This window comes from Lathamus discolor, chromosome 3 (assembly GCF_037157495.1).
Source record: "Lathamus discolor isolate bLatDis1 chromosome 3, bLatDis1.hap1, whole genome shotgun sequence".
NCBI classification, from domain to species: Eukaryota; Metazoa; Chordata; class Aves; order Psittaciformes; family Psittacidae; genus Lathamus; species Lathamus discolor.
In genome coordinates this window covers 148,477,753-148,504,235 of record NC_088886.1, presented here as the reverse complement: position 1 = coordinate 148,504,235, position 26,483 = coordinate 148,477,753, and the positions used below count along the sequence as shown (strand labels likewise).

Below are 26,483 nucleotides of genomic sequence, written 5' to 3'. Positions count from 1 at the left end.
TGGGAAGCGGCCGGGGGTGGGAGGGCCGGGGAGGCCACTCGGGGAATGGCAGAGCGGGGGGTGGAGGCTGCCAATCACCCACCATAGCCAATCAGAGGCGGCGGCGACGGGAACGTCAGCGGGCCGGGGCGGGGCGTGCTGCTAGGCGAGGAGCGGTGACAGTTGCCGGGGGCCGGCTCCGTCTCTTCGCCGCGGGCTCCGGTTCGAGCAGCAACGGCAGCGGCGGCGGCGGCAGGTACAGCGCGGCGGGGGCACCCGGCCCGAGGGTTGCGGTTCCTGCCTGCCGCAGTGCCGCCTTGCCCGGCGTTCCGCCCCGCGGCGGCGGCAGGACAGCGGTTGTGCAGCCGAGGCCGCACAGGCCCCGTCACGGAGGCGGCGGGAGCGGTCGGGCCTCCCCACTGCGGCTGCTTCCCGGAGCTGGGCCCGCACTGAGGCCAGAGCCGCCGCCGCTGGGCTGGGCAGGCCAGGCCAGGCCGCCACCGGCACCCTCCTCTTTGTGTCTGCTGGCAGCGCTGCTCCGGTCCGTGACACCTTTGCAGCGGCCTTGGCCGGGGGATGGCGAGAGGGTGCTGGTGTTCCAGCGCTGGATTTCTTGCTCTTTCTTGTCTGCTGGGCTAGGTCCCGGGCTGCTTGTGATGTGGTGTGGTCTGAAAAGGTGGTTTGGCATGTCTAGACCGGTAGCCCTCCTGCTACAGCTTGTGCTCTTGAACGTTCACCATCTTTGAGTTGGTAAAGGCTGAAGGATGGCAAGGATTCCTCTATGCTGTATCAACATGAACCTGAGTGGTTTGCATGTATCTGATAATACATGCCATTTAGCTTGGGGTGTATTCCGGTGCATGTCAGAGATGGGGTGCATACAGCTGGTCGGTGGGGTCTGCAGGCACAGTGCTCTTGTCTGGATGCTCTTGCTCAACAGTTGAGCAAAGTGGTTCAAGTATGTTTTACAGCTGTGCTTCGTGTAGCTTTTCTATTCTGATGTAAGACCTTTTCCACTCGGTGAAGCACCCTGGCTTCTGATTCCAGTACTGCGTGCTGCAGGGCACGATCATATTTCTCACTTCCTCACAGTCTGGGTTTTTTCCTTCTTCCCCCCTTCATTGTGCCTCTTCTCCTTCCCGAAACTTCTGTTCATCTTCTCATGTTGATCATCAAAACTGAATTCTTCTTCACCTTTCCATCCTAGATGCATCCATAATGCCCAGCTTCACCCAGGCCTACTCCATGTAATCACCTCAGCTAACATGATGTGACCTCGCTAGCACACTTTGAGGGGGTTTCTCCTCATGGAGGGGGAAAAACCTCTGGATCATTTCTGATTAGTATTTTCCAGCCTGAACAAAGTAAGAGAAGAACCTCATATTAGTGGTGTGTCATTCATTGTGCAGAACAGTAGCTCTCTGATGCAGGGCAGCTTCACCTCCTTGCAGTTTTCATTTCAGGAATGAGAGAGTCTCCAAAAACGTGGGAGCCTGTGGCAGAATTATCTGCTGTGCCGTGGAGGTGTGCCAGGGGCCTGGATATCACAGCACAGTTACATTTTGGGAGTTAAGCAAGTTGTAATTTGGAGTGGCTCAGTTGAGCTCAGTTCCTGTCAATTCTTGCACAGAGAAATATTTGTCTCTTTTATTTGCAAAATCTTAAAGTGTTAACACAAACGGCCAATATGTAACAGCGGTGATGATAGCTGGTAAAATGCCCAGAGCTGTGAAGCTGCTATTCATGCCTTGCTGGAATGGAGACTATTGATGCTTCCTAAAGACTTGGGTTTTGGCAGATGCAGAAAATAGTCTCCTGGCTTGGCTTTGCTTAGAAGTGAGGAGCAGCAATGTAATACCTGAGGATTGTGCTGGAAGAAATGACTCTCTGTTAAATGTGACACATCCAGAGTGCAGACCTTTTCCAAAATAAATGTAGAAAATATCTATGACTTAATGTTTGTCTCTGCAAGCAGCCTGAAATAACAACAGCCTTGAGTAAACCATCCTTGCATTCATAGAATCAGAGTCCATTTGGGTTGGAAGGGATCTTAAAGCTCATCCAGTTCCAACCTTGCCACGGGCAGGGACCCCTTCCACTGGAGCAGCTTGCTCCAAGTCCCTGTGTCCAACCTGGCCTTGAGCACTGCCAGGGATGGGGCAGCCACAGCTTCTCCGGGCACCCTGTGCCAGCGCCTCAGCACCCTCACAGGGAAGAACTTCTTCCTTTGCTTCTATTTAATATATTTATTATAGCATTCTCATCTTGATATTTAATAAGCATATTTTGGTTAAGTTTTACAGTATGCTTTTATTGTTGGGTGGTGCAGCAGTATCAAGGCTACTTACCTCTTCAGTTTGCTACAGAGTATGCCAAAAGAGTCTACATTTGATAATCAAAGTACTTGTCATAATCTGTGATTTTCCTTTGGGCCTTACATCTTTTGCCAGTTTATGTGTGATGTTCTGCAGGACTAGGAACTCAAGCTTTGAGAACTCTTGCCCTTGCTAAAGCAATTGTGGTTTCCTTAGGGGCTCTGTGCTGCTCCCAGTACTTGGTGCTGTAAGAAGAGCTTGTTTGAAGAGCTTTTAGAATGCCAACTCAGTTTCCCTTCTGTGATACCTATCTTTACACTGGCTGAGGTGAAGGCACAGGAGGAAATGTGTTTGTCCCATCCAGTTCTACTCTCAGATAATCCTTAGACATTACCAGTACGAGGTTATGGATTCAGGGGAAATCACGGAATCCTGCTATAGAAAATACAAGATGCCATCATGATCATTAATATCTGACATACTATTACTTTCCATCTGTTTTTTGATGGTCTTAAAATGCTGCCCACTGAGTGCTTTATGTGTATGTTCTTGTAAGTGTATGTTAAAACAGAAAACAATACTTATTTGAAGTTACTACTGCATTCGTTTATACTTCATATAAGCTTGATTGAATTGCACAAGAGTTGAAAAACCTGTAACCTGGTAATAAAGCCACCTCAATTGTGTCATATGTTTCTCCTGAAGTATTCTTTGTGCTAATGATTAACTTTCTTTCTTTCCCCCCAGGTCTATAGCAGCATCCCTGAAGTCAATAATGTTTTCCAAGCTAACCCACTCTCAGAGCATCGCTATTCTCTGTCGAGGCGTTCACGCTTCGCTCAGTTCTGCCACCTCAGTTGCTACTAAGAAAACCATTCAAGGACCTCCATCCTCTGAGTTCATATTTGAACGTGAGGCTAAATATGGTGCCCACAATTATCACCCACTGCCTGTTGCTCTGGAAAAAGGAAAAGGTATTTTATCTAGGCTCTTCCCTGGGTGGTGTCGATGGGATGAGTGTGTGTAGATGGGATGGGATCATGGCACAATGATGTTGAGCTAATCAATTTCTGAACCTTTGGGTTTTTTGGAGGCTGGGGTGGAATTGAGATAGTTGATGAAATAAAGACTAATTGCTGGTTAGAGAACTGGATCATTATGCATAAAGCTGCCTGATAAAGTTGTAGTCTCTGAAATAATTAATCTAAATAGAGGTCTAAGTTTGTAATTCAGATCATAATTCAGAATAACTCAACAAGAAAGTTTCAAGCAACTCTATTTCTTCTGTTACCTTCTGTGGAGAGGTTTAATGCTCATGTCAACAGGAAAAGGTGCATTGGAACCCTATTTAGTCCTTTTGTACTGTTCCTGCTCTGATCTTTAGTTATGTTTAAGGGACCTTTGTGCTCTGCCCTTTAAATTCTATGAGTTTATACTGAAATGCTGTCAGCATAGTGATCCAATAGTTTGTCATTTTCAGCACACAGTTTGACAGCTCGGAGCTGACCATCTCTTACATTTTGAGACTCTTTGGGTTGTGTTGATTTTGTTCTTTCTTTTATGACCTCCAACTCTTATTAATCCCCTTACAAAAATATTCCTTAGTTACATTTTAGGACCCAAAACAGGGACTTGGAGGGGAAGTAATACTCTGGTATTACTTACTAACATAGTGGAATGGCAGCTTTACATGTGAAATGCTTCTTTTCTTGATTCCTCCTTGGACATTTATTTGTACTGTGCTAATCTGTTGCTCAAGCTTCCACTGTCAATTGATTATTTTCTAATTAGAGGGCCTTTCAGATATGCCTAAGGAATAGCAAGAATACCATTTATATTTGACCAGGTTGTGTTGTAGTTCTCAGCTTCCACTATTTAGCATTATCTCATGTCTTCTTCTGTTATTTGTATTGACCATACCTTTGTCTTCCTAGGTATTTATGTGTGGGATGTTGAAGGTAGAAAGTATTTTGACTTTCTGAGTGCTTACAGTGCTGTTAATCAAGGCCACTGTCACCCAAAGATCGTGAATGCTCTGAAAACTCAGTCTGAAAAACTGACCCTTACATCCAGAGCGTTCTACAATGACGTACTGGGTGAATATGAGGAGTTTGTCACCAAAATGTTCAATTATAACAAAGTTCTTCCAATGAACACAGGTAAAAAGATAACTTTATTTCCATTGTATTTCTCGTCTGTGAGATTCAACAGTCTTGTAGCATTTGGTTCTGTATTAGTGACCTGTTTCATGTACAAGTGTGATAATGGTTCTGCTTTATGTTTTAGGAGTGGAAGCTGGAGAAACTGCCTGTAAGCTGGCTCGGAAGTGGGCATACACTGTGAAAGGAATTCCAAAGTACAAAGCAAAAATTATTTTTGCAGGTATGTAAAATGTGTTACGAGTTGAGGTATTGAGGAGGAAGAGACCTCCAGCCACTGCATATAGCACCCTCTTTTGTCCTATAGCTGTACCGAGTACTTTGCAGCATTCTTAATGTTTCAGTTTTGTCAGTGAACCAAGTCTGTTGAAGGTTTCCGTAACCTTTGACGTTTTAATAATGTAAGCTAAGTTCTCAACCTGTTAACAGGTTATGTTTGTACTCACATATCTATAGTTGGTGATTCTGTTGTGGTTACACGAGTCTTTGCAGGACTTTAGGATTTGGCAAGTGCCTCCTTCTAAATTGTGAAGTTCAGTCTCAAAATATATTGTTGACAGAACAGTCTACCTAAGCTTCTGGCTATTTGGTTTTAACCTTAAATAGTTACAATGAATTAGAAACTTGTTGTTTTTTTTAACGTAATATCCTTAAAGAAACGCATGCAATCTTAACAGAAGTGATTCTGTGATTCTATATGATTGTAAAAGCAAGAGATGTGAGTGTAATTCCTGTGACACATCAGTTTCAGATCCTCTCCCTTGTGGAGGTGTATGCATCAAGAGACAATGAGGGTAGCTGTGCTGTCAGGAACTGCTGGTAATGTCTGGTTTTGCAAGGGAAATGCAACAAGGAACTTAAATCCAGGGAGGAAACTTGTTAGTAAGGGGGTTGATAAGGCTTTATAAACAGTATTGAGCGTTTAAAGTGGACCTTTTTTTGTACTACTCACCAATTTTTGACAGCTAAAAAGGTTGAATGCCTGGGAAGTGCATTCAGTGCACCATGCTCTTTTAACTGCTGCTTGGGAGTCACTAATTGGTGAATTCATTCTTCTTATAGATTCCACATCAGGGTTAAGCCTGTTTCCTTCTTAGGCTTTCACTGCCAGTAGTTTTCTTCCGCGTTCTTAAGGTCTTTGAGAACTTGGCATTAACCCAGTAAAGCCATATTGTAGTCTTGATCACACAATGACAGTAAAAGCAATGTTGCTCAAGTAGATATGGGGCCCTGGAAAGTCTTGATTATGTATTTGGTGCCCTTTATCTGACTGCTCTGCTTGGCTCTGTAACAGGCAGAAGTTACCTGCTCTGAAGAGACTGTTGTGCTTTATTAGGGAAATAGATAAATGTCTAATTCAGATAACTGACATTTGGTGGTTTTGGTTATAGGTGAAGGATGTTTGTCAATTCTAATGTTGTTCGGTGGTTCTGTATTTTATAAAACCTTCCAGAATAAAGCTTATTACTTAAATATTGACTTCTTTTTAATTGATCCAACTGCAAATACTGGTTTTGACTTTTGGTAGCTATAGTACCTGAACCATCAACTGTGATTAGGCAGCATTTCTAAATTGCAATTCATAGTTAAAGATTGCATTATGGTTTCTGGGTTTAAATAGATGAGGTGGTTGTTTATTTCTTCTAGGAATTCTTTGAACAAATATATTTCTCCCTCCTTCCCTTCCATATATAGTTTATTTTGCTCTTCATACAATTAATTTTTAGTAAGTGCTTTCTCATCTTGATGAACTGGATATGCTCTCCATTTTTATGATCCAGTCCCCTGAACCACAATATGTCATTATGTGCCAAGTAGCTAGGAAAAAAACCCACTAATCCTCTTGTCAAAGCCAGCATTTTGGCAGAAAAAAGGCCCTCTTGGGTAGCGTGGGTCAGAACAAAATATGGCTTTAAACATCAGTCTAGAGAACTTGACGTAGATCCTGTGCTTGACAGGGAGCCAGCACAGAGACTGGAGTGGTGCTAAGGTGGAGAGAGCCTGCCATCAGCAGCCAGCCTGCTCTGCTCTGAGTAATGCAGTCCTCAGGGCTTTGCTTCAGGATACAGAGGGTTGCTCTAACATAACCTTGAGGTGACAAGCGCGTGACTGAGCAAAGCTTGGCAGGGATTGTTCCCTTAGGAGACATTGCTGCGGTGAACACTGTAATGCTGTTTACCCTGGCAATGAGACAAAGGGGATGCCTAGAGCTGGCTGCTTCAGTAACAATTGACTTTAGGATTTCCTGCAGATTGAGAACAATCTTTGCCCCTGGGATCACAGCTACATACACAGAAATAAGGGGAGAAAGAAAAGTATTGGAATGCTGTGAAGGTGTTGAACCCTTAATCTTAGTCTTGTTAAGCACCTTCTTACTGATTAGCTGAGAGTATGTTGATTTAACTGAAATATTAAATGGATATGTCATGGTCTTGGTGATAGATGGTTCCTAGACATTTTAACTCATGTTTCTATAGGAAATAGCACAATGTCACAATATTCTGTAAATCTAAATGGGTTCTCCTTGAACTTTGTGAATTAAAAAGTTGATACGTGCTTTTGATACAGCAACACTATGTATGGCATCAATATAAAATGCTGACAATTAGCAGAAGGATGCTAATATGCTAATGTTAGACAACTCTTACACCACATTACTAGATGGAAAGTGTGATGCCCTCTAAACTGTTCTGGCTCTTAGTTTTGTAACAAACTGCCCCCTTTTATTCTTCTGTAGCTGGCAACTTCTGGGGCAGAACAATGTCTGCTATCTCTAGTTCTACTGACCCATCCAGCTATGATGGATTTGGACCCTTCATGCCAGGCTTCGAAGTGATCCCATACAATGACCTACCAGCTCTTGAGGTATTTGACCATTTTTGTTCTCTTGTCAGCAATTATTTTACAGCATCTCATTGGTAAATAGCAAATCAGGAAAATCAGTTTATCCTTTGAAATGTGGTTTGACACTAAGATACATGTATCTAGACATATATAAGAAATACATATATTACAATACATATAGGAGATGTGTGTAAAATCTGCTTTCAGTTTTGCTTTAGGATGTAAAAGGAAAACCACACAGCCTGCTTCATTTCCCACATCACTAAGATATTCAAGGTACAAATGAAGAACAGCAGATAAAACTTAAGGGAATTCAGATCACAGAATCACAGAATCACAGAATCCCAAGGGTTGGAAGGGACCTAAAAAGATCATCTAGTCCAACCCCCCTGCAAGAGCAGGGTAACCTACAGTACATCACACAGGAACTTGTCCAGGCGGGCCTTGAATATCTCCAGTGTAGGAGACTCCACAACCCCCCTGGGCAACCTGTTCCAGTGCTCTGTCACTCTTACAGTAAAGAAGTTCTTCCTGATGTTAACGTGGAACTTCCTATGTTCCAGTTTACACCCATTGCCCCTTGTCCTATCACTGGATATCACTGAAAAAAGCCTAGCTCCATCATCCTGACACCTACCCTTCACATATTTGTAAACATTGATGAGGTCACCCCTCAGTCTCCTCTTTTGCAAGCTAAAGAGACGCAGCTCCCTCAGCCTCTCCTCATAAGGGAGATGTTCCACTCCCTTAATCATCTTTGTGGCTCTGCGCTGGACTCCTTCAAGCAATTCCCTGTCCTTCTTGAACAGAGGGGCCCAGAACTGGACGCAATATTCCAGATGCGGCCTCACCAAGGCTGAGTAGAGGGGAGATCAGTAGCATACATTCCAAAGTCAGGACTTGAATTCTGAGACTAGTATCTTTAGCTACCTACTTTCCCACCCTCATAATTTGGGCTAAAGTATTAAAGGGTAGATGGTGCTTTATGGCAGCCATAGGGTGCTAGACTTGGGACCTGGGAGGCAAGAGGGCTCCAGCCAAACACAGGTAGTCGTGAAGCACTAGGAACATTGGCATTGCCACTTTTCCATCATCTGGGTAATAGAATCATAGAATCCCAGACTGGTTTGTGTTGGAAATGCCCTTAAAGCTCTTCCAGTTACAGCCCCCTGCCACAGGCAGTGACACCTTCCACTAGAGCAGGTTGCTCGGAGGATTTAGGACAGAGATGCTTGCCTCCTTAGAGTTTGGTTAGAGGAAACAAAGGTCTCTCAGTGTATTATAGTTGCTGTGTGGAAAAGCTTACTCAGATTTGAACCTACATAAAGCTGCCCATTGTGAAAGCCCTGTAAGTATTTAGTGGCTTTTAGCCAACTTTATCAAGGCTTTGAATAATGTGCTGTGGAGACCTGAAACGGGGATCTGTGTCTGTCAGTGATGACTGAATTAATTCTGTTTATGGGGCCATACTGAGAAATTATGTACTAAATTCATACTGGGAATCATTATATCTCTTGAGTCTCATGGACTTCTAAACCTTTTAGAACTTGATGGTGCAAGAATATAGCTATGGACTTTGCTTTAAGGTGACAAAACTGTTCTGGAGAGGCACTGTTCTTTTTTGTTTGAAGGAAGCGTTGAGCAACTGTTTGTCCTGCATGGGGTAATGCCAAAGTGGGTGTATTTCTGAGGTAATTTAAGAACTGACCTGATAATCTGCTTGTCTGAGTTTGCAATTTTTAAGCTTTGTAACTTTCCAAGCAAGCACAGCAACTGATTTCTCAAGGCAAAAGTAACACAGGCTTCTGTGTTGGAACTGGAATGGCACTTGGGGATAACTCCTGGTATGGATAATATTATCACTTGAGGCAGAACTCCAGGCCTAGAGCTAGGTTCTGCTACATGTATTCAATTCCATCTCTTCTAAATTTGACCTAATAAAAGCTTTTTCTTCTTGTCTTCCCTGTCCACGTATCCATTTTTACAGCGGGCCCTTCAAGATCCCAACGTAGCAGCGTTCATGGTCGAACCCATTCAAGGTGAAGCAGGTGTGGTCATTCCTGACAAAGGTTATCTCACAGGAGTGCGGGACCTCTGCACAAAACACAATGTAAGGAATTCTCCATACCAAAGTGGCTTAAACATTACACACGGTGTTTACTGGTGTGTTTTGTAAGGTCATCCTTGTACGCAAGGTACAGGACTTCACGTACTATTTAATAATTTCCTTTTCTTTCATTGGAATAGGGGAGGGAGACTTCTTTCCTTACCAGGAAGTACTTCTTAGCAGTGCACATTTTTCTTGCTGCTGTCACTGACTGAAGTTTCTTATGAATGCTCCTGAAATTGCATTTAGTTTATATTAACTTTTCATTTCTTTTTCACATTATAAGTTTCTTAGGCCAGAAGCTAATTCCTGCAGTGCTTCTACCATGGCTGTCAAGAGACGTTGTTATGGAGTGCTTAAGTGCTACCAAGAGCCAGTAGTGGGTCATAGAATGACACAGTGAAGAAAATATGCTTAAGGGTGATCTTTTAAATTCTCTGACAAACAGAGGTCTCATAATTTTGTCATTTTTTCAGCATTTTCATAGATTCTTTTTCATACCCCAGTCCAGACTCCTCAATATTATGTCCTGTCTGAACAGTACTAAGAAAGGTTTAGTTTTGGAAATGGAGTGTTAGATCCATAACTGTTCTCTGCGAGTGAAGAAAGACAGACTTGCATTCAGTGTCTCTGGAAGGGTGGGAAGATGTGTTTGTTGTGTATTTCCGTGTCCTTCAACTTCCAAAGGTACAAATAATGCATTGGGAGTAGAGACAGATGAATCCTAACTTTTTGAAAATGCTACTCCTTGTTATATGGCAAACAGATACTGGTTGGACAGTGTCCAACCCTATGTGGACTATGCCTTATGTAGAACAGAATGTGCTAAAGATATTGGAGAGAGAGGACAGTATGTTCACTTGTTGGTGGTTTCACATTTCATAGAACACGTAAGTCTCCAGGAGGTTTAAAGGACCTAAAGGAAGTACCTTCATAGAATCATGGAATAGTTAAGTGTTGGAAAGGACCTTAAGATCATCCAGTTCCGACCTGCCATGGGCAGGGACACCTCACACTAAACCATCTCCCCCAGGGCTTTGTCCAACCTGGCCTTGAACACTGCCAGGGACGGAGCACTCACAGCCTCCCTGGGCAACCCATTCCAGTGCCTCACCACCCTAACAGGAAAGAATTTCCTCCTTATATCCAATCTAAACTTCCCCTGTTTCAGTTTTAACCCGTTACCCCTTGTCCTGTTGCTACAGTGCCTGATGAAGAGTCCCTCCCCAGCATCCCTATAGGCCCCCCTCAGGTACTGGAAGGCTGCTCTGAGGTCTCCACGCAACCTTCTCTTCTCCAGGCTGAACAGCCCCAACTTTCTCAGCCTATCTTCATATGGGAGGTGCTCCAGTCCCCTGAGCATCCTCGTGGCCCGCCTCATGTACTTAGAGTAATGCAGCTGGAAGGTCTTTCACTTACTGAGCGCAATTATGCTGTATTATTTGAACCAAGTTGGGAACGGGAGTTAAGAGTCATTCTTTTATGTGTGGATTTTTCTTCTTTGTCTCTCTAAAGGTTCTCTTTATTGCTGATGAAGTACAGACTGGTTTAGCGAGAACAGGGAAGATGCTAGCTGTTGACCATGAAAATGTGAGACCTGATATAGTTCTTCTTGGAAAGGCCCTTTCTGGTGGCTTATATCCCGTGAGTACCAAAGAAGTATCTATTTGTAGAATAGTGATTTCTAAGTAATTAACACTGAAAGCCTACTAGTTGGAAGAACAGTAAGTCTGATATTTGTTGTTCTTGGAAATCAGTGTTTACAAGATTAACTATGATTTATGAGACAATTAGAATCGTAGAATCATAGAATAGTTAGGGTTGGAAAGGACCTTAAGATCATCCAGTTCCAACCCCCCTGCCATGGGCAGGGACACCTCACACTAAACCATCCCACACAAGGCTCTGTCCAACCTGGCCTTGAACACTGCCAGGGATGGAGCACTCATAACTCCCTGGGCAACCCATTCCAGTGCCTCACCACCCTAACAGGAAAGAATTTCCTCCTTATATCCAATCTAAACTTCCCCTGTTTCAGTCTGAACCCGTTACCCCTTGTCCTGTCACTACAGTCCCTAATGAAGAGTCCCTCCCCAGCATCCCTATAGGCCCCCTTCAGGTACTGGAAGGCTGCTCTGAGGTCCCCACGCAGCCTTCTCTTCTCCAGGCTGAACAGCCCCAACTTCCTCAGCCTGTCTTCATGCGGGAGGTGCTCCAGTCTCCTGATCATCCTCGTGGCCTCCTCTGGACTTGTTCCAGCAGTTCCATGTCCTTTTTATGTTGAGGACACCAGAACTGCACACAATGCTCCAAATGAGGTCTTACAAGAGCAGAGTAGAGGGGCAGGATCTCCTCCTTTGACCTGCTGGTCAAAACAGTGCTGTCAAGTAGTTCAAGCTGTGAGAGATACATAAGAAAACTATGGATATATATTACCTTTATAGCTGAAATGTCTATATGGTATCCTGAACTTGCTATGTTGATACTCGACTTGTTAGGGTGGCAAGTTATTAGATACCATCTTCTTAGGCTGGTGATTTTTTAGGTGTTTTTAGCCCTTGTCAACTAATTGAAAAATTAATCTCCATTTGCTTCAGTTCGATATTATCCTGTCAGGAAAATAAGTATCCAGTGGTTAGCTTTTCACTCTGGAATTACTGGTTAGTCTGCAGAATTCACCTAGAAATAATTACAGCAAGACTGTGATAAATACTCTCCAAAGAGAGTCCAACAAAGGGGAAAAAAATACCAATGTGCGTTAAAACATACATTATCAAGCTATTTGTGACAATTTTCATCTGCTTGGCATGCCCGCATGACTGATTTTTATCCTCTTGGAGTGATTTAAATTCCTGCTGATTAGTTGGAAATTACAATATGCCTTGAAAGATTTTGGCTGATTGGAGGTATTTCTGAGTTGTTGCACAGAGCATTTGAAGCTGAAACTCTTGAAATAATATTCAGTTTGGAGAAATGCCCTTCAACTGTAGTTAGATGTTAATGTCACCACTATAGCTAAGTGTATTTAAGGGATTAAGCTGTAATGTGATTGTCAGATACACTCCTCTACGCAGCGCTGGGAATGTAAATGTAATTTATCACCACAGGCTGAAAATTATCCTTTCCTGAGCCCTAGGGAAAAGTATGCTTCAGAGATATTTAAGTTTACAATATGAATATATATGTAAATCAATGGGCTGACCTTCCCATTTCAGGTCTCAGCAGTACTATGTGATGATGAAGTCATGCTGACCATTAAGCCTGGTGAACATGGATCTACATATGGAGGAAATCCATTAGCTTGCCGTGTTGCAATAGCAGCCTTGGAGGTTTGTGTGTTGTAGTAGACATTTGGATTCCAAAGGAAAATAAGTGTCACACTGACATGATTGTTGCTTAAATAAATGATGTTATTTGTTATGGTACAAGTAGAAATCCAGCTTTAAATAAGGGTAGAAGATTGGTAGTGGTTAACTTTGCATAGATCACAAAACAACTGCTAAAGTCTTTACTGGGAATGTGTCCTAATTTTTATGTTCCTATGGTCTCAATGTCTTCAATGACAAAATTTACCTAAGGGAGGTTTCAGTAAAATAGTTTCACTAATTTCACAAAGGCATTTTAAATTGGCTTATTTTACTGGACCATATTGCAGAGGCTGCTGCTTTGTGACATTGATAACATATGTGCTACTGGGGCTCAAACAGAAGCTAGCAAAATGCCTTGTACAGAGTCCATATCCTCATTAGTCTGTGACTACATAATTGACTACATGTAATGCAAGGCACTCTGAAAGCCTCATCATTACTCAGTCTGTGGACCTGGACAGATTAAGAGTCTTCAGAGCCTTATCATTTACTTGTAAATAACAGCAAATGAAAAGCAGTTAATTTAGAATAAAATTTCAAAGAGATTATTGTTTCTTGTGAACAAGAATGAGTAAAGGCTTAATACTAATCTGCTTGGATATGCAGCCTTTGCAGCGATACTCTGGATGCAGCAGCTTTTGTAGCTCAGCAGTTGTAATGTCCTTAGTCATCCATTGCAGCATGGTACAGAAAACAAATGCAGTGCCCTGCAGTTAACAGGAGATCTGACTTCCCTTTAGGTAATTGAAGAGGAAACCTTGGCTAAAAATGCAGAAATAATGGGTAACATATTAAGAAATGAGCTCATGAAGACACCATCAGATATTGTAACTTGTGTACGAGGAAGAGGACTATTAAATGCAATTGTAATTCGGGAAACCAAAGGTAAGGAAATAAAATCAACTGCACAATCACAGAATCTCAGAATCACAGAATCCCAAGGGTTGGAAGGGACCTAAAAAGATCATCTAGTCCAACCCCCCTGCAAGAGCAGGGTAACCTACAGTACATCACACAGGAACTTGTCCAGGCAGGCCTTGAATATCTCCAGTGTAGGAGACTCCACAACCCCCCTGGGCAACCTGTTCCAGTGCTCTGTCACTCTTACAGTAAAGAAGTTCTTCCTGATGTTAACGTGGAACTTCCTATGTTCCAGTTTACACCCATTGCCCCTTGTCCTATCACTGGACATCACTGAAAAAAACCCAGCTCCATCATCCTGACACCTACCCTTTACATATTTGTAAACATTGATGAGGTCACCCCTCAGTCTCCTCTTTTGCAAGCTAAAGAGACCCAGCTCCCTCAGCCTCTCCTCATAAGGGAGATGTTCCACTCCCTTAATCATCTTTGTGGCTCTGCGCTGGACTCCTTCAAGCAATTCCCTGTCCTTCTTGAACAGAGGGGCCCAGAACTGGACGCAATATTCCAGATGCGGCCTCACCAAGGCTGAGTAGACGGGGAGGAGAACCTCTCTTGACCTACTAACCACTCCCTTTCTAATGCACCCTAAGATGCCATTTGCCTTCTTGGCCACAAGAGCACATTGCTGGCTCATGGTCATCCTCCTATCCACCAGGACCCCCAGGTCCCTTTCCCCTTCACTACTTTCCAGCAGGTCACCCCCCAACCTGTACTGGTACATGGGGTTGTTCTTCCCCAGATGCAAGACTCTACACTTGCCCTTGTTAAATTTCATCAAATTTCTCCCCGCCCAACTCTCCAGCCTGTCCAGGTCTCACAGCATGAACAAACATTTTTCAGCTTAAACTGAAAGTATCTTAATGGAGTAGGAGGACGGTTTATAGGCATCATGTCTGAGTTCAGATCTTGGCTACAGTATTGTAGTACCTACTGAAAATCTAGGCAAGTGACTGTGTGCTACTACAATTAGGGTTTTTTTTTACTAAGTAAGTCTGAATAATTATTTTTAATGAATTAAATTCTTTTATGATTTGATAGTGTTCAACCTGATGGTGAATCTTGCCCCCACCAAATACGCTTTTGTCTCTTCATCAGAATAAAACTGTCCACATCTGGAACACTAGTTTCTGTCAGATTATGGAAGGACTGGCTGAGGTTGGTTGTTTCCAGGATAGCTGGAAGAGTACAATGAATCGGGGAGAGGACAAATAAGGAAAAAGTTGACAACTGGGAACACGTTTCTAGGAATGAACACCTTGAGTTATATCAGAAAACTGCTTAGGACCCAGAGCAGACAATTGTATTTGTTATGAATACATTCTAAGTGACACAGTGCTGCAGGGAGCTGTTGCAGAAGACATGCACACAATGCGCTGAAATCCAGGCATAAATGTAACGCTTCGCATGGTTCCCTGTTTTAAATTTACTGCTACAAGGCGAGCAGTCAGCTGTGAAGGAGCAAAACTCAGTGTACTGCAGGCAAACTTGTGAGTCCCTTCAGACAAACTGCAGTTCTGCAGCAGTCTTGCACGTTCACTGCAAATTGTAGGGGATGGCTCAGAAGTGACTGCTTCATTTGTGAACACACTTCATCTTCTCACTGCCAGATGGCAGGCATTTTACAGTCTGGCCCCACATACCATGTGCTTCAATTGTGCTGCTTTGTGTGCTGTATTCTAAGTGTCTTCTGTTTCTTTTTATCTTCAATTGTAGACTACGATGCCTGGAAGGTGTGTTTGCGGCTTCGTGATAACGGACTTCTTGCCAAACCTACTCATGGTGATATCATCCGGCTGGCACCACCCCTTGTCATTAAGGAGGATGAAATTAGAGAGTGCATTGAAATAATTCATAAGACCATTCTGTCTTTCTGAACACGTGGCTTTCCAAGTGTATCTGCTGACTGACCCAAGGTGCTGCGTGGAAACAAGCGCGATGGAGGCCTGTTCTTGAAGCAAGCATCTCTCATTCCTTTTATCCAAGAGGACTTGACTCTTAAAACATAGCTCTGCCCTTCAATTATAATAGCTCTGAAGAAAATACAGAATGATTTTAAAGAGTTTCCAGTTTAAAGAGTTCCCAAACTTGATGAGGTTCTGTTCATCTAGCTGTGTACCTACTGAACAGTTAAGTCAGAATGTTTGAGGGGAGGTATCTATAGAAATCTGGTTAATTGTTGAAAGTCTTGGCCAAAGTGTATTTTATATATATTTTACTAAGGGTGATCTTGCACTCTCATCCCTGCCCATGGCTAGGGTTTGGAACAAGATATCTTTAAGGTCCCTTCCAACCCAAACCATTCTATGGTTCTGTGGTTCTATATCACTCTCCAAAATGTTATATTTGGCATTTCTGCCCCTTGGTGAGGTGCCTGTAGGATAGAAGCCCTTGTATTATGGATGAATAATACAAACTGGGTGTTATGCTTGTGAACCTGAGAAGCATCGATCTGTATTCTGTATGTACAATATTCTGATTGTATGACAAGAGATGCTGTTTTCGAGCTTGGCCTCAGTGTTTGGCTTTGCAGTCTTGTACAATAGAGCTGAGCAGACAGACGGGTTTATACTGTTGTAAAACTTTCTATAATCTGAATGTTTATATTAAACCATGCCTTGCATTATTAAAAGAAGTTAATGTGTAATTATAATACAGAGTGTATTCAAAAAGCTCCACAGAAACTCAGAGTTGCCTCTGTCCGGAGCCAGAGCAAGTGCTGCCTATGTACTTCTGTCAGTCTCTATATGGAAGCTTCTGCTGTGCTTTTTATACAGGGTGAATGCTTCTGCACTTCCATGCCTTTGGATGCTGCCAATGTGGTATTCCATATGAAACTGTGGAGTTGGCTGCTGTTCTTGTCCTAGGTTGCTTTTTGTATTTCTTAACTTGACTTGAGTTGAGCTGAGACTAAACCCTGATTAATCGCTGTTAATGCAAAATGTTCCCTTTGCCAAGCATAGGGATTAAATGCAGTCACGTGTTTGTAGTAGGAAGTGGTAAATAATCCCTTGGGGTTTTAAAGGCAACTTGGTTTGTGGAAATGAACCGAGCTGCTGGTTAGGGGCATGTAACAGTTTACCCTACCTTGTTTTGGGTGAGAGAAAATGAGCACTCATCTGCTGTGGATAAAGTAAGACTGATTTCAGTTTGGAAAGGCCTCGTTGTTGCAAGGAGTGATATGTCATTGTTACTGTTAGTCTTAGGAATAACAAAAGTATGCCAAGAGGTGTTGCTTAGGAAGTTGGGCATTTCTGAAAGCTGCACTTAGGCAATGTGATTAAAAAGGAGTGAAATAACTGAAGGAAACCATAATGTCAACAGCATTTGTTGGAGTCCTTTCAAAGACCAAAAAGGTAAACCCCGAAAAGTCCTTAGCAGCCAAAAAGTTTATTTTTGCAGAGTAATAGGGCTGGCAAGGATGAAGGACACTCTCAGGTCTGCTCCTCTGCCCCAGTTACATCTATGGTATTGCTTAATGGCCTGAAAAGGCTGGAGGGCATAAGACCCCAGTCTGTATTTTAGAGCCTCCCTGTCCTTACTGTTAGGAAGTCTCCCACCATGTTCTCCATCTGTCTCTCCTGCTGCCCATTGATAGTGTCCATCAGACTGCAGAGAACAGGTTATTTTCCTTCTATCCAACAGCCTTTTACATACCTAAAGCTTGTTTCAGTCATTGCTCCTCTGCTTAAAATTCCAACTCTTTGCAGAGGAGTAATGTTTCCCAAAGCCCTGGCTGATCTCCTGCTGTGATTCACTGCTCCGGCCGTGCCCTCACTAACACCAAGCAGTGCTAGACAAGTCCACATGGCTTTTATGCTGTACTGTACTTTATGCCCCGGTATTGTGGTTTGGGTTTTCCTGCAGTAGCGTATTTTTATCTCTCATACTGTGTTCCCAGACTCCCTTCTCATGCAGACTGTTCTGAAGAACAGCTTTGAAGCTGTTTCCCCCCCCATTTTTATTCGTGCAATAAGCAAGAATTACAACCATGTAAAATTCTGTGGTCTGGTCTACTGATTTTCATCTTCTGAGAGTATTTCTCTAGGTTCTGGTATTCAATTTGAGCTCGCTTCTTGTCCAAGCCACTTTCTGGTTGCATATTTACTAGGCCAAGACAGCTTAGAACTTGAAGTTTTTCTCTTTCATCAGGCTATTGCTGACTGATCTCTGGGCTTTTTAGTCATGTTTGCTTCATGAATCCAATTTCTTTGCAAGCTTATGAACAACATCAAGGTATGTATAAGATTTTCTGAACACAAGTAAAAAACTGTCATCCTAAATTGCCCTTATTTAATGACAGGGTAATTGAGGAGTTCTCTGTTTCAACCTGAAGGTTCTCTCTGCCTTGCTCTCAACCCTGGGTTGTTCCCATAGCCACAGCTGCCTGTGGGAGGAAGGTGCATGTTACCTGCCTAAGCAGCTCAGAAATTCAGGAACAGGATGGAGGATGACAGCCCCCAGAGCTTGTAGGCATGTTCAGACCCTAATTATATGTTTCAGGTGGCCAACGCAAGGACAAAGGTGTATGGCTGTGGCCTAGGAGCTGAAGCAGACAAAGAACGTTTGATGTTTGCTTTAATTACAGTTCAATGTCAGAACAAGTACAGAATTATATGTATTATTTCAGGATTGAAGACAGAAACCCAGAATTTCTCTCCCCAGACATTGAGCCTGTCACCAGTTAATCTCTGCTTCAACAACAATAGAAAACATCTTGGCAGCTGTCTGTGAGATAGCAGGAAGAGCTGGAATGGCCAAAGCAAATGTCAAAGCTCCCTCTCTTTTAGTGTGCACAATTACAAGCTATCAGAAGGACCATCTGCATTGATATGTGTGACTGTTGGGAGAAAAAGAGGGAGCAAAGACGAATTTGCTTCATCATGGAAAGTGGTTTTTGGTCAATTTTCTACCAAAAATAAACTGGGACGTGGCTGAAAGTGACACTGCTTAAACCTCTCAACTATAGCAGCTTGTATAACTAACTGCTCTTAAATCAGTCTCTTGTCTGGGATCTTAATTAGCCCTAGAAATTGTCTTCAGGGCTTTTGTTACCAAAAGACTGTAGACAACCAAAGGGCCCTGACCTGCTTCGTGCTAGAAATCCAGTGCTGTCGTGTTTGTACTTGTTCCACTTATTGCTCAAGTGTCTATAGCTCAGCCAAATGCTGGTGCTGAGCAAAGCTGAATCTGAAGGAGGCTGAAATGCAAATACTTCACAAATTAATGTAGTTTATACATATTTTCTTTGCACATACCAGCGTAACACATCTCACAGGACCCCAGGCTGGTTGGGGTTGGATGGGACCTTAAAGCTCATCCAATTCCAGCCCCTGCCACAGGCAGGGACCCCTTCCACTGGAGCAGCTTGCTCCAAGCCCCTGTGTCCAACCTGGCCTTGAGCACTGCCAGGGATGGGGCAGCCACAGCTTCTCTGGGCACCCTGTGCCAGCGCCTCAGCACCCTCACAGGGAAGAGCTTCTGCCTAAGAGCTCATCTCAGTCTCCCCTCGGGCAGGTTCAAGCCATTGCCCTTGTCCTGTCCCTACAGGCCCTTGTCCAAAGCCCCTCGCCAGGCTGTAGTATTTCATAAAAATATGAGGGGCTTTTCTTTGCATCCTAACTTCATAGGAGGTGAAGAAGTGCAAAAAGCAAGCTCAGAGAATGCCCCTTCTGTACCTTCCTGGTGTTTCTCAATTACTTTTCTTAGAATTTATTTCTAAATTTAATTGGAATTTATTTTTAAAGTGGTACTTGACAGAGATCTGTATTGCCTATCCGGAAGGTTTAGGTTTCTTTAACAAGAACAATAAATGTTGTAAATGTATCTGTATGTATCTACAACACATTCCTTTAAGCATTTGGCTGTAAAGGCATAATGTGCCTCCATCATATCGCCTGCACATACTCTGGTGAAGTAGCTTCTGATGCTTCTTTACATCAGGCACATGAAATGCTCTCCCAAATGAACAGTGACTCTGCGTTCAGTGCTGTGCAAACACAGGGAGGTAATGTAAGTACCCCAGAGCCAAACCAGCATTCCTGGGGCACCCAGGGCAGCCCTTGGCTTCACTGGAGGCTTTGTTTGCAGGAATAATGCCCAATTGTGCTGGGCACCTGTGCACTTTGGCAGGAGAAATGTGCGTGGTTTCTGGCATGAAAGCAGGGAATATATATACTGGCATTAAAAATAAATCATGCTATTTATGGATAAATGTAAGCCAAGATTTAAAGGCACCATGTGGAATGCTGAGAGCAGCTTAGTGAACAGTGAGATAGGAAAACACACAATGCAGGTTTTCCCTTTTCTGCATGGGAACCATGCTAATGACATTGTTCGTTATCTGGGCTGCTTTTCACCTGTAAGCCCACAAATTGATGTCATCAAACAGTTATTTCCTAAAGTTAAAAATGACCAAAATAGCTTACTTACTTAAAAGACCCCAAATGCCTGTTGGTCATGACCTGGTAAAGAGCCGCACATCTTGACCCTGTTTGTTAGAAGCTTCCATGATGAAGCAATCTATTTTGTGTTTCACCAGCAATGTCTGTGGATCAGTGAAGTAGAAAAGCAGGCTGTAGTTGTGCCTTTCAGCTTCGCTTTCTTTTGGCTGGTGCCGCTTCTTGTTCCTTTCTCCTCTTTCCCATCAGGTGGAGCCAAAAGCTCAGCTTTAAGCTAAGAGCTTGCTGCTGGGTTTTGGGTGTCTTGTGAGCCCGGGGGTTTCCTTTTGGTCTTTATGGATACTGAAAGGTGACACAAAGTTCGGGCTCTTCTCTGGGCATTATCTTAATGCATAACTTGTGTTGTGCACTGTTGTGGCCAACCTTGTGTCAAGGGAATTGTGAAAAGGATTCCTGTATCTCCAGTGCAGCTTTTCAGAAAGAGAAAAAGGTTTTTCTCACAGCACTGAAGTAGAATAAATCAGAAGATGGAGGTTTGAGACAAAACCTAAAGGGGCTACAGGAAACCTGGAGAGGGGCTTGGGACAAGGGCCTGTAGGGACAGGCCAAGGGGAATGGCTTGAACCTGCCCGAGGGGAGACTGAGATGAGCTCTTAGGCAGAAGCTCTTTGCTGTGAGGGTGCTGAGGTGCTGGCACAGGGTGCCCAGAGAAGCTGTGGCTGCCCCATCCCTGGCAGTGCTCAAGGCCAGGTTGGACCCAGGGGCTTGGAGCAAGCTGCTCCAGTGGAAGGGGTCCCTGCCCGTGGCAGGGGTTGGAACTGGGCGAGCTTTAAGGTCCCTTCCACCAACAAACCATGCTGGGATTCTATTTATTCTATATACCAGGTTTATAAATATTTCATTGCACTCAGGAAATGCTTTCCCTGGGCATCCCTGTGGTGCTTCAATCCAAAGTGACAGGCTTAACCAGTTGGACTTGCTGTATTTGTGCTGTAAAAAGAGGTGTTTTGGTGCAGGTTCACTCAGCCCTCACCACAAAAAGCAGACAAGAAAAGAAACACTAACAGCACTATTAAGTAAAAATCCCTGGTACTGCCCTACCATGGGGGCTGGAACTGGATGATCTTGAGGTCCTTTCCAACCCTCATTATTCTATGATTCTGTGTTGACCATGGCTTGGAAGGGCTATTGAGAGGTAACTTCATCTTGCTCTATCTTTAAAACATGGGGGGGCTGGAGGGAGCTACCCGAGCCCATGCAGTCAGATGGGGTCAGGGAAGAGCTGCTGAGCTGGGCCACTGGTTAAAATGCTCCTTTGTTTTGTCCTTCCAATACAAGTCACTGTCCTCTTTCCATCCTTGGGGCAGCCCAGCATGCTGAGTGCCAGCATGGTGCAGGTAAGAGGTGACCAGAACAAACCCTCTTCACTTGCTGTTTGCCTTGATGCTCTTTGTCCGTCTGCTTGCGCTTGTCTGGAGCAATCTGAGCACAGCCTGTGCTGTCTGGAAACCCCCTTGGCTGTTACTGGCCCTAGTCCAAACAGACAAGGGCAGAAAGCAACTACCTACTTGTTCCTGTGTAAAGTCCTATTAATCTGCTGCGATTTAGGCTGCGTAGGAACCCCCTCCCGACATAAAAACCGAACGCAGGCCTGCACCTTGGATGAGCTCCCAGCCCTTCCCTGGGGTCTGGCACATGGGAGAGCTAATCCTCAAGCTAACACAGTCGTTTGGAATAGCTGTGAAATGAGACACGGGGAGAAGCAGACTAATTACAGAGCGGTTTGGGTTGGAAGGGATCATCGTAAGGATCATCTAGCTCCAAGCCCCTTGCTGCACCATACCAGCCCCCCATTTCTGTGCTTAGAAACCCTCAAGCATCCTGCGTTACCCTGAGCAGCCTCCTCCACCCCAGAGCAATGCCAGAGTGATTTCAAGGGGTTTCCCACTGTTTGGGGGGGATTCCCAGCAGCTCAGCCCAGCTCCGGCCCTGTTACATGGAACTGATGGAGAAGCATCCGTTTTCAGCCCCTGTTCTGCTCCATCCGCAGTGGAGCCCTGGGTTTGGGTTAACTCCACCTCCACCTCAATGCAGTGACCCGTGTGCCCCAGCAGTGACCATGGTGGAGTCGGACTCCCTGGTGCCACCATCGCTCCGGCCCTTGCACCAAGACCGGCGCCCCGTTTCCCTGATTGCCATGGCTGGGCCCCAGCTCAGGGCCTGCTGCCAGCAGCGGCCATGTCACAGCGGGGCAGCGGCGGCCATGCCACCGCTGTCACCGCGGGGCTGTGACACAGGTGCCCTGGCGGAGCGCTGGGCTGCTTCCAGCGGTGGGGAGCACCGGGAGAAGCGGGGTGCTGCCAGGCAGGAGTGGGAGAGGACCAACAGCGACCTGTGCTGTGTCCGTGCCCCTCACGGCCGGCGCGCTGCCATGGAGGCGGCAGAGGTGAAGCAGCCGCTCCGTGTGCTCGAGGAGCAACGGGAGGAGCGTTCTGCAGGGGCCAGGAGGTGCAAGGAGCGGCTGCAGGGCTGGGGAGTGTGGAGGGTGATGGCACAGGCACAGCCTGGCTGAGGTGGGGAGGGAGCCCTGGGCCCGTGTCCCTGCGCAAGCAGGGTCAGCCGGAGCCCAGACCCGTGTGCGGACAGGGACAGGGAACAGTTTGCAGCCTATGGTGGGTGTGGAGGGGCTCCTGGTCCTGACAGGGACGGGGAAGGGGGTGTCAGTGCTGGTCCGGGTACCCCGGCAGCCACGGGCAGCGGCATGGCTGGGCAGGACATGAGGGAGGATCAATGAGGGGAGAGCAAGGGCAGCCATGGGGTGTGGGAAGCGTCCATGAGAGGTAATGGTGAGGGGGGATGAGGGGTGGCTGCGAGTGGAGAATGAGGGGCAGCCATGAGGGGAGATCGTGAGGGAGGGAAGATCAGTTTGCCCTTGGTTTGGTGGTGGGCTTGGCAGTGCAGGGTAAGGGTTGGACTCGATGCTACAGTTCTGTTCCAACCCAGTTGATTCTGTGCTTCTGCGACATTTACTTTGCGGTCTGTTGTCTGCAATGGAGGGAAGGGGCCGAGCCCCTCCTGGAGACGCTCTTGTGCCCTCTCCTGTCCTGCAGGCAGCAGAGGCTGACAGAGCAGCCATGAGGCTGTCCGTGCAGAGCTCCTCACAGCAGGCCGGCAGCAAGGAGCTGCTGCAGCACATGGTAGGTGCGGAGGGGCTCCTGGTCCATGGGCTCTGGGGCTGCAGACCCTGAGCCCGAGCGCTCCTTTCCACACGCAGGACGGGACTCATGAGGATCTCTTCGATGCTGTGCAGCAGCTCCACAGCCAGGGTGGGTGTCCTCTCCTCTAGCCATGTCCTGGAGCTGTGCCGGCTAGGGCCGAGCGGTGTGAAGGGTCCTCTGGGGTTGTCTTGTCCAGCCCCCCTGCTGAAGGAGGGTTCCCTGGCACCTATTGCCCACTGGCTGCGGGCACAAGGGTGACTGGGGAGGAGGGCACATTGCCCTGGAGATGAGGCATCCATCACTTCCCTGTGTGTGGCCTGGAGTCACCCGGGCTCTCAGTGCCCTGTGGCAGTGGGGTAGTGAGTGAGGGCTGGAGAGGGCTGAGAGTGCATGATGCTGCCCTTGTTTTGCAGGAGGAAAAACACCTTGCCTGCATGAGGGCCTGCCTGCAGGAGGACCAGCAGAAGGACAAGGTAGTGCCAAAAGGGCCAGGGCAAAACAGGCCCTTGGGGAGTGTGAGGCTGGAGGAGGCCCCAGCAGGTTCAGAGACTCCAACCCTTGTTTCTCCCAGGTTCTGCATCAGCAAATGGAAAAGCGGGAAGAGACCATGGCGCAGCAAGAGGAGAGGGACTTGCTGGCCAGGAGACGTGGTTTCTGCTACTGACTGCAGTGAGTTTCCCCTCGGGGTGCCCTGTACCCCGCTCCAGGCAGTGTGAGGGATGTGCTGGGCGCCTGCTCCATCTGGCCAGGCTCAGGTTCAGGCTGCTCCTGGGTGCTGCTGCCCAGCTCTGGGCTCTCGCTGAGCAGCGGCCAGGGTCAGTTTTCCTTGAGCCTGGCTGTTTCCTGGGATTGAGGAGTCTCATGCCTCACCCTGCCCAAGGGAGCAATGAGAAATGGCTGGGGGCAGCCCATGGCCCCCTCAAGTCCAGAAGAGACATAGGGTTGGCATTATCCACCCTGCCCTGTCTTCCCATGGCTCTTCTGCTTCACAGGTTGCTTTCCCTGCTCTTGATCAGCCTGGAGCTGGCTGTTGGCATCTGTGTGGCTGCTGCACTTGTCTGTACCTTGTGCCTTGACCCTGAGTTCTTCTGCTGCGTGTTCTTGTATGTACTTCCTGAGCAGACCTACAGCAACGTTGTGGGTGCACTGGGAAGGATTTTCCCTGCGGTCAGTGAGAAGTTGCTGTCCTCTTGACATCCCTTCCCCCCCCCCAAATAAAGCACAAGGACAGTGACAGTGACAGCTTGAGGGTCCTATGAACAGGGCAGTCTGCAGTGGCTGCTGTGCTCTGGTCTCACCTCAGGACCCTAAACACTGGTGGGGCAGGCGCTGTCCCCAGTGTGTCCCTGGATGGGGGCCTGGAGCTTGTGCCCCTGCACACCTGTGCGTGTGGTAGTGGGGCCGTTGCAGTCTTGTTTGCAGCGTTATTCATTGTGAGGGTGTAGGAAGTAGCTACCATGGAGCTCCACCGGCCTCAGCGTAGGCAACTGTGATGTCCAAGAGCCCTCAAAGACACCAACCACGGAGTCACTGTCCCATGCGACGAGGCAGCACACGGTGGCTGTGGGAGAGCAGCCACTGGCCTTGGAGCACTCTGGGCAGGGCAGTGGATCTGCAGGACACTCAGAACGTCAACCCCATCTCCAGCTGCTCTGCAGCCAGGAGCTGGCCAGGCTGTGAATGGCCAGTGTGGCCAGCAGCCACATTGTCCAACACATCAGTCCAGCAGCTGCAGCGCAAAGCAGGTCCTGGCTCTCCGCGGGAATCCCTGCTCTTTCTTGGGGCTCTGAGATGGGATCCTGCAGCTTCTTCCCTGCCAATTTGCCTTTCCTGGGCAAGATCTTCATCTGGCCCTACTGCTTTTTGCCGGGTTGGAACTAGACGAGCTGTAAGGTCCCTTCCATTCCAAACAGTTCCATGGTTCTAGTTCTCCTCTGGCATGTAAGGAATACTGTCCTGTGAGTATTCCCCATATAAATGATGCCAATACACGTGCACAGTTGCAAACTTGCATCGTACAACACAGTATTATAAAGGGAAAAGAAAAAAAAAGGGAAAATGATGCTGCTGTATGAAAATCATTACAGTGTTTTGTGTCCCTGCACCTGGCTGCCTGTTACTGGGGGGAGTGTGTGTGTGTGGACCAGAGCCATGTAAGCAGGGCATTTTGTGTTGTCTAGACTGCAAGAAATGTCAGGCAGTTGGAGTAGAAACACAGCCACAGCCTTCCTGATAGACTCCTTGATCTCACTCTCTCATCTGCAGGAGCAGTTCCTTCACAGCAAGGTTAAAGGCAGTGAGGGAAAGGGACTTGCATTTGTATGCGGTATGAGCTCTGAGCAAAAGAGCTGGGGCTTGAGCTCCCAGCTCTGAAGTTAACCTTCAAGAGCACAAAAATGAAAACAAGATTAAAGCCAAATCGGGCAGGCGTTCCTGTGCAGCCGCTGTATTTGTAGCAGACAGTACCTACATCGTTAGAGACATTGGGTGGGTACAGAGTGGCCTGTACAAGCAGACCTGCTGCTTGCTGGCAAAGGAGCTAATGAGAGATAGTTTCGAAAGTCCCTGCTGTTGTGGCACTGTGGAAGTGAACTGGGATCATGTAATGGGTTTTTTTAAGCCTTGATACCACTACTTAGGTCCAAAAGCATAAACCACAGGGATGCAGAGCTCAGTGTTGAGTGACCCGGCCAGCAGGTCGAGGGAGGAGATTCTCTCCCTCTGCTGTACTTTGGGAAGACCTCCCCTGCAGTCCTGATCCAGCTCTGGGGCAGCAGCACAAGAGGGACATGGAGCTGTTGGAGTGAGGCCAGAGGAGGCCATGGAGATGCTGCGAGGGCTGGAGCAGCTCTGCTCTGGAGCCAGGCTGAGAGAGCTGGGCTGGGGCAGCCTGGACAAGAGAAGGCTCCTGAAGGGGAGACCTTAGAGCAGCTCCAGTGCCTAAAGGGGCTGCAGGGAACCTGGAGAGGGGCTTGGGACAAGGGCCTGTAGGGACAGGGCAAGGGGAATTTAACCTGCCCGAGGGGAGACTGAGCTGAGCTCTTAGGCAGAAGCTCTTCCCTGTGAGGGTGCTGAGGCGCTGGCACAGGGTGCCCGGAGAAGCTGTGGCTGCCCCATCCCTGGCAGTGCTCAAGGCCAGGTTGGACACAGGGGCTTGGAGCAAGCTGCTCT

General features: G+C 46.3%; 1 protein-coding gene across 1 annotated transcript; it reads left to right on the top strand.

Annotated features, from left to right (window-relative positions):
• The first annotated feature begins 127 nt into the window (after positions 1–127).
• On the top strand, positions 128–16,346 carry OAT (ornithine aminotransferase). Its single transcript, XM_065672440.1, has 10 exons — positions 128–235; positions 3,042–3,268; positions 4,229–4,453; positions 4,581–4,676; positions 7,191–7,318; positions 9,285–9,407; positions 10,920–11,048; positions 12,620–12,733; positions 13,513–13,657; positions 15,410–16,346. The coding sequence occupies exons 2-10, from the start codon at positions 3,070–3,072 to the stop codon at positions 15,568–15,570; spliced, it is 1,320 nt and encodes a 439-aa protein (XP_065528512.1). The 5' UTR covers positions 128–235; positions 3,042–3,069; the 3' UTR covers positions 15,571–16,346.
• Positions 16,347–26,483: the final 10,137 nt, after the last annotated feature.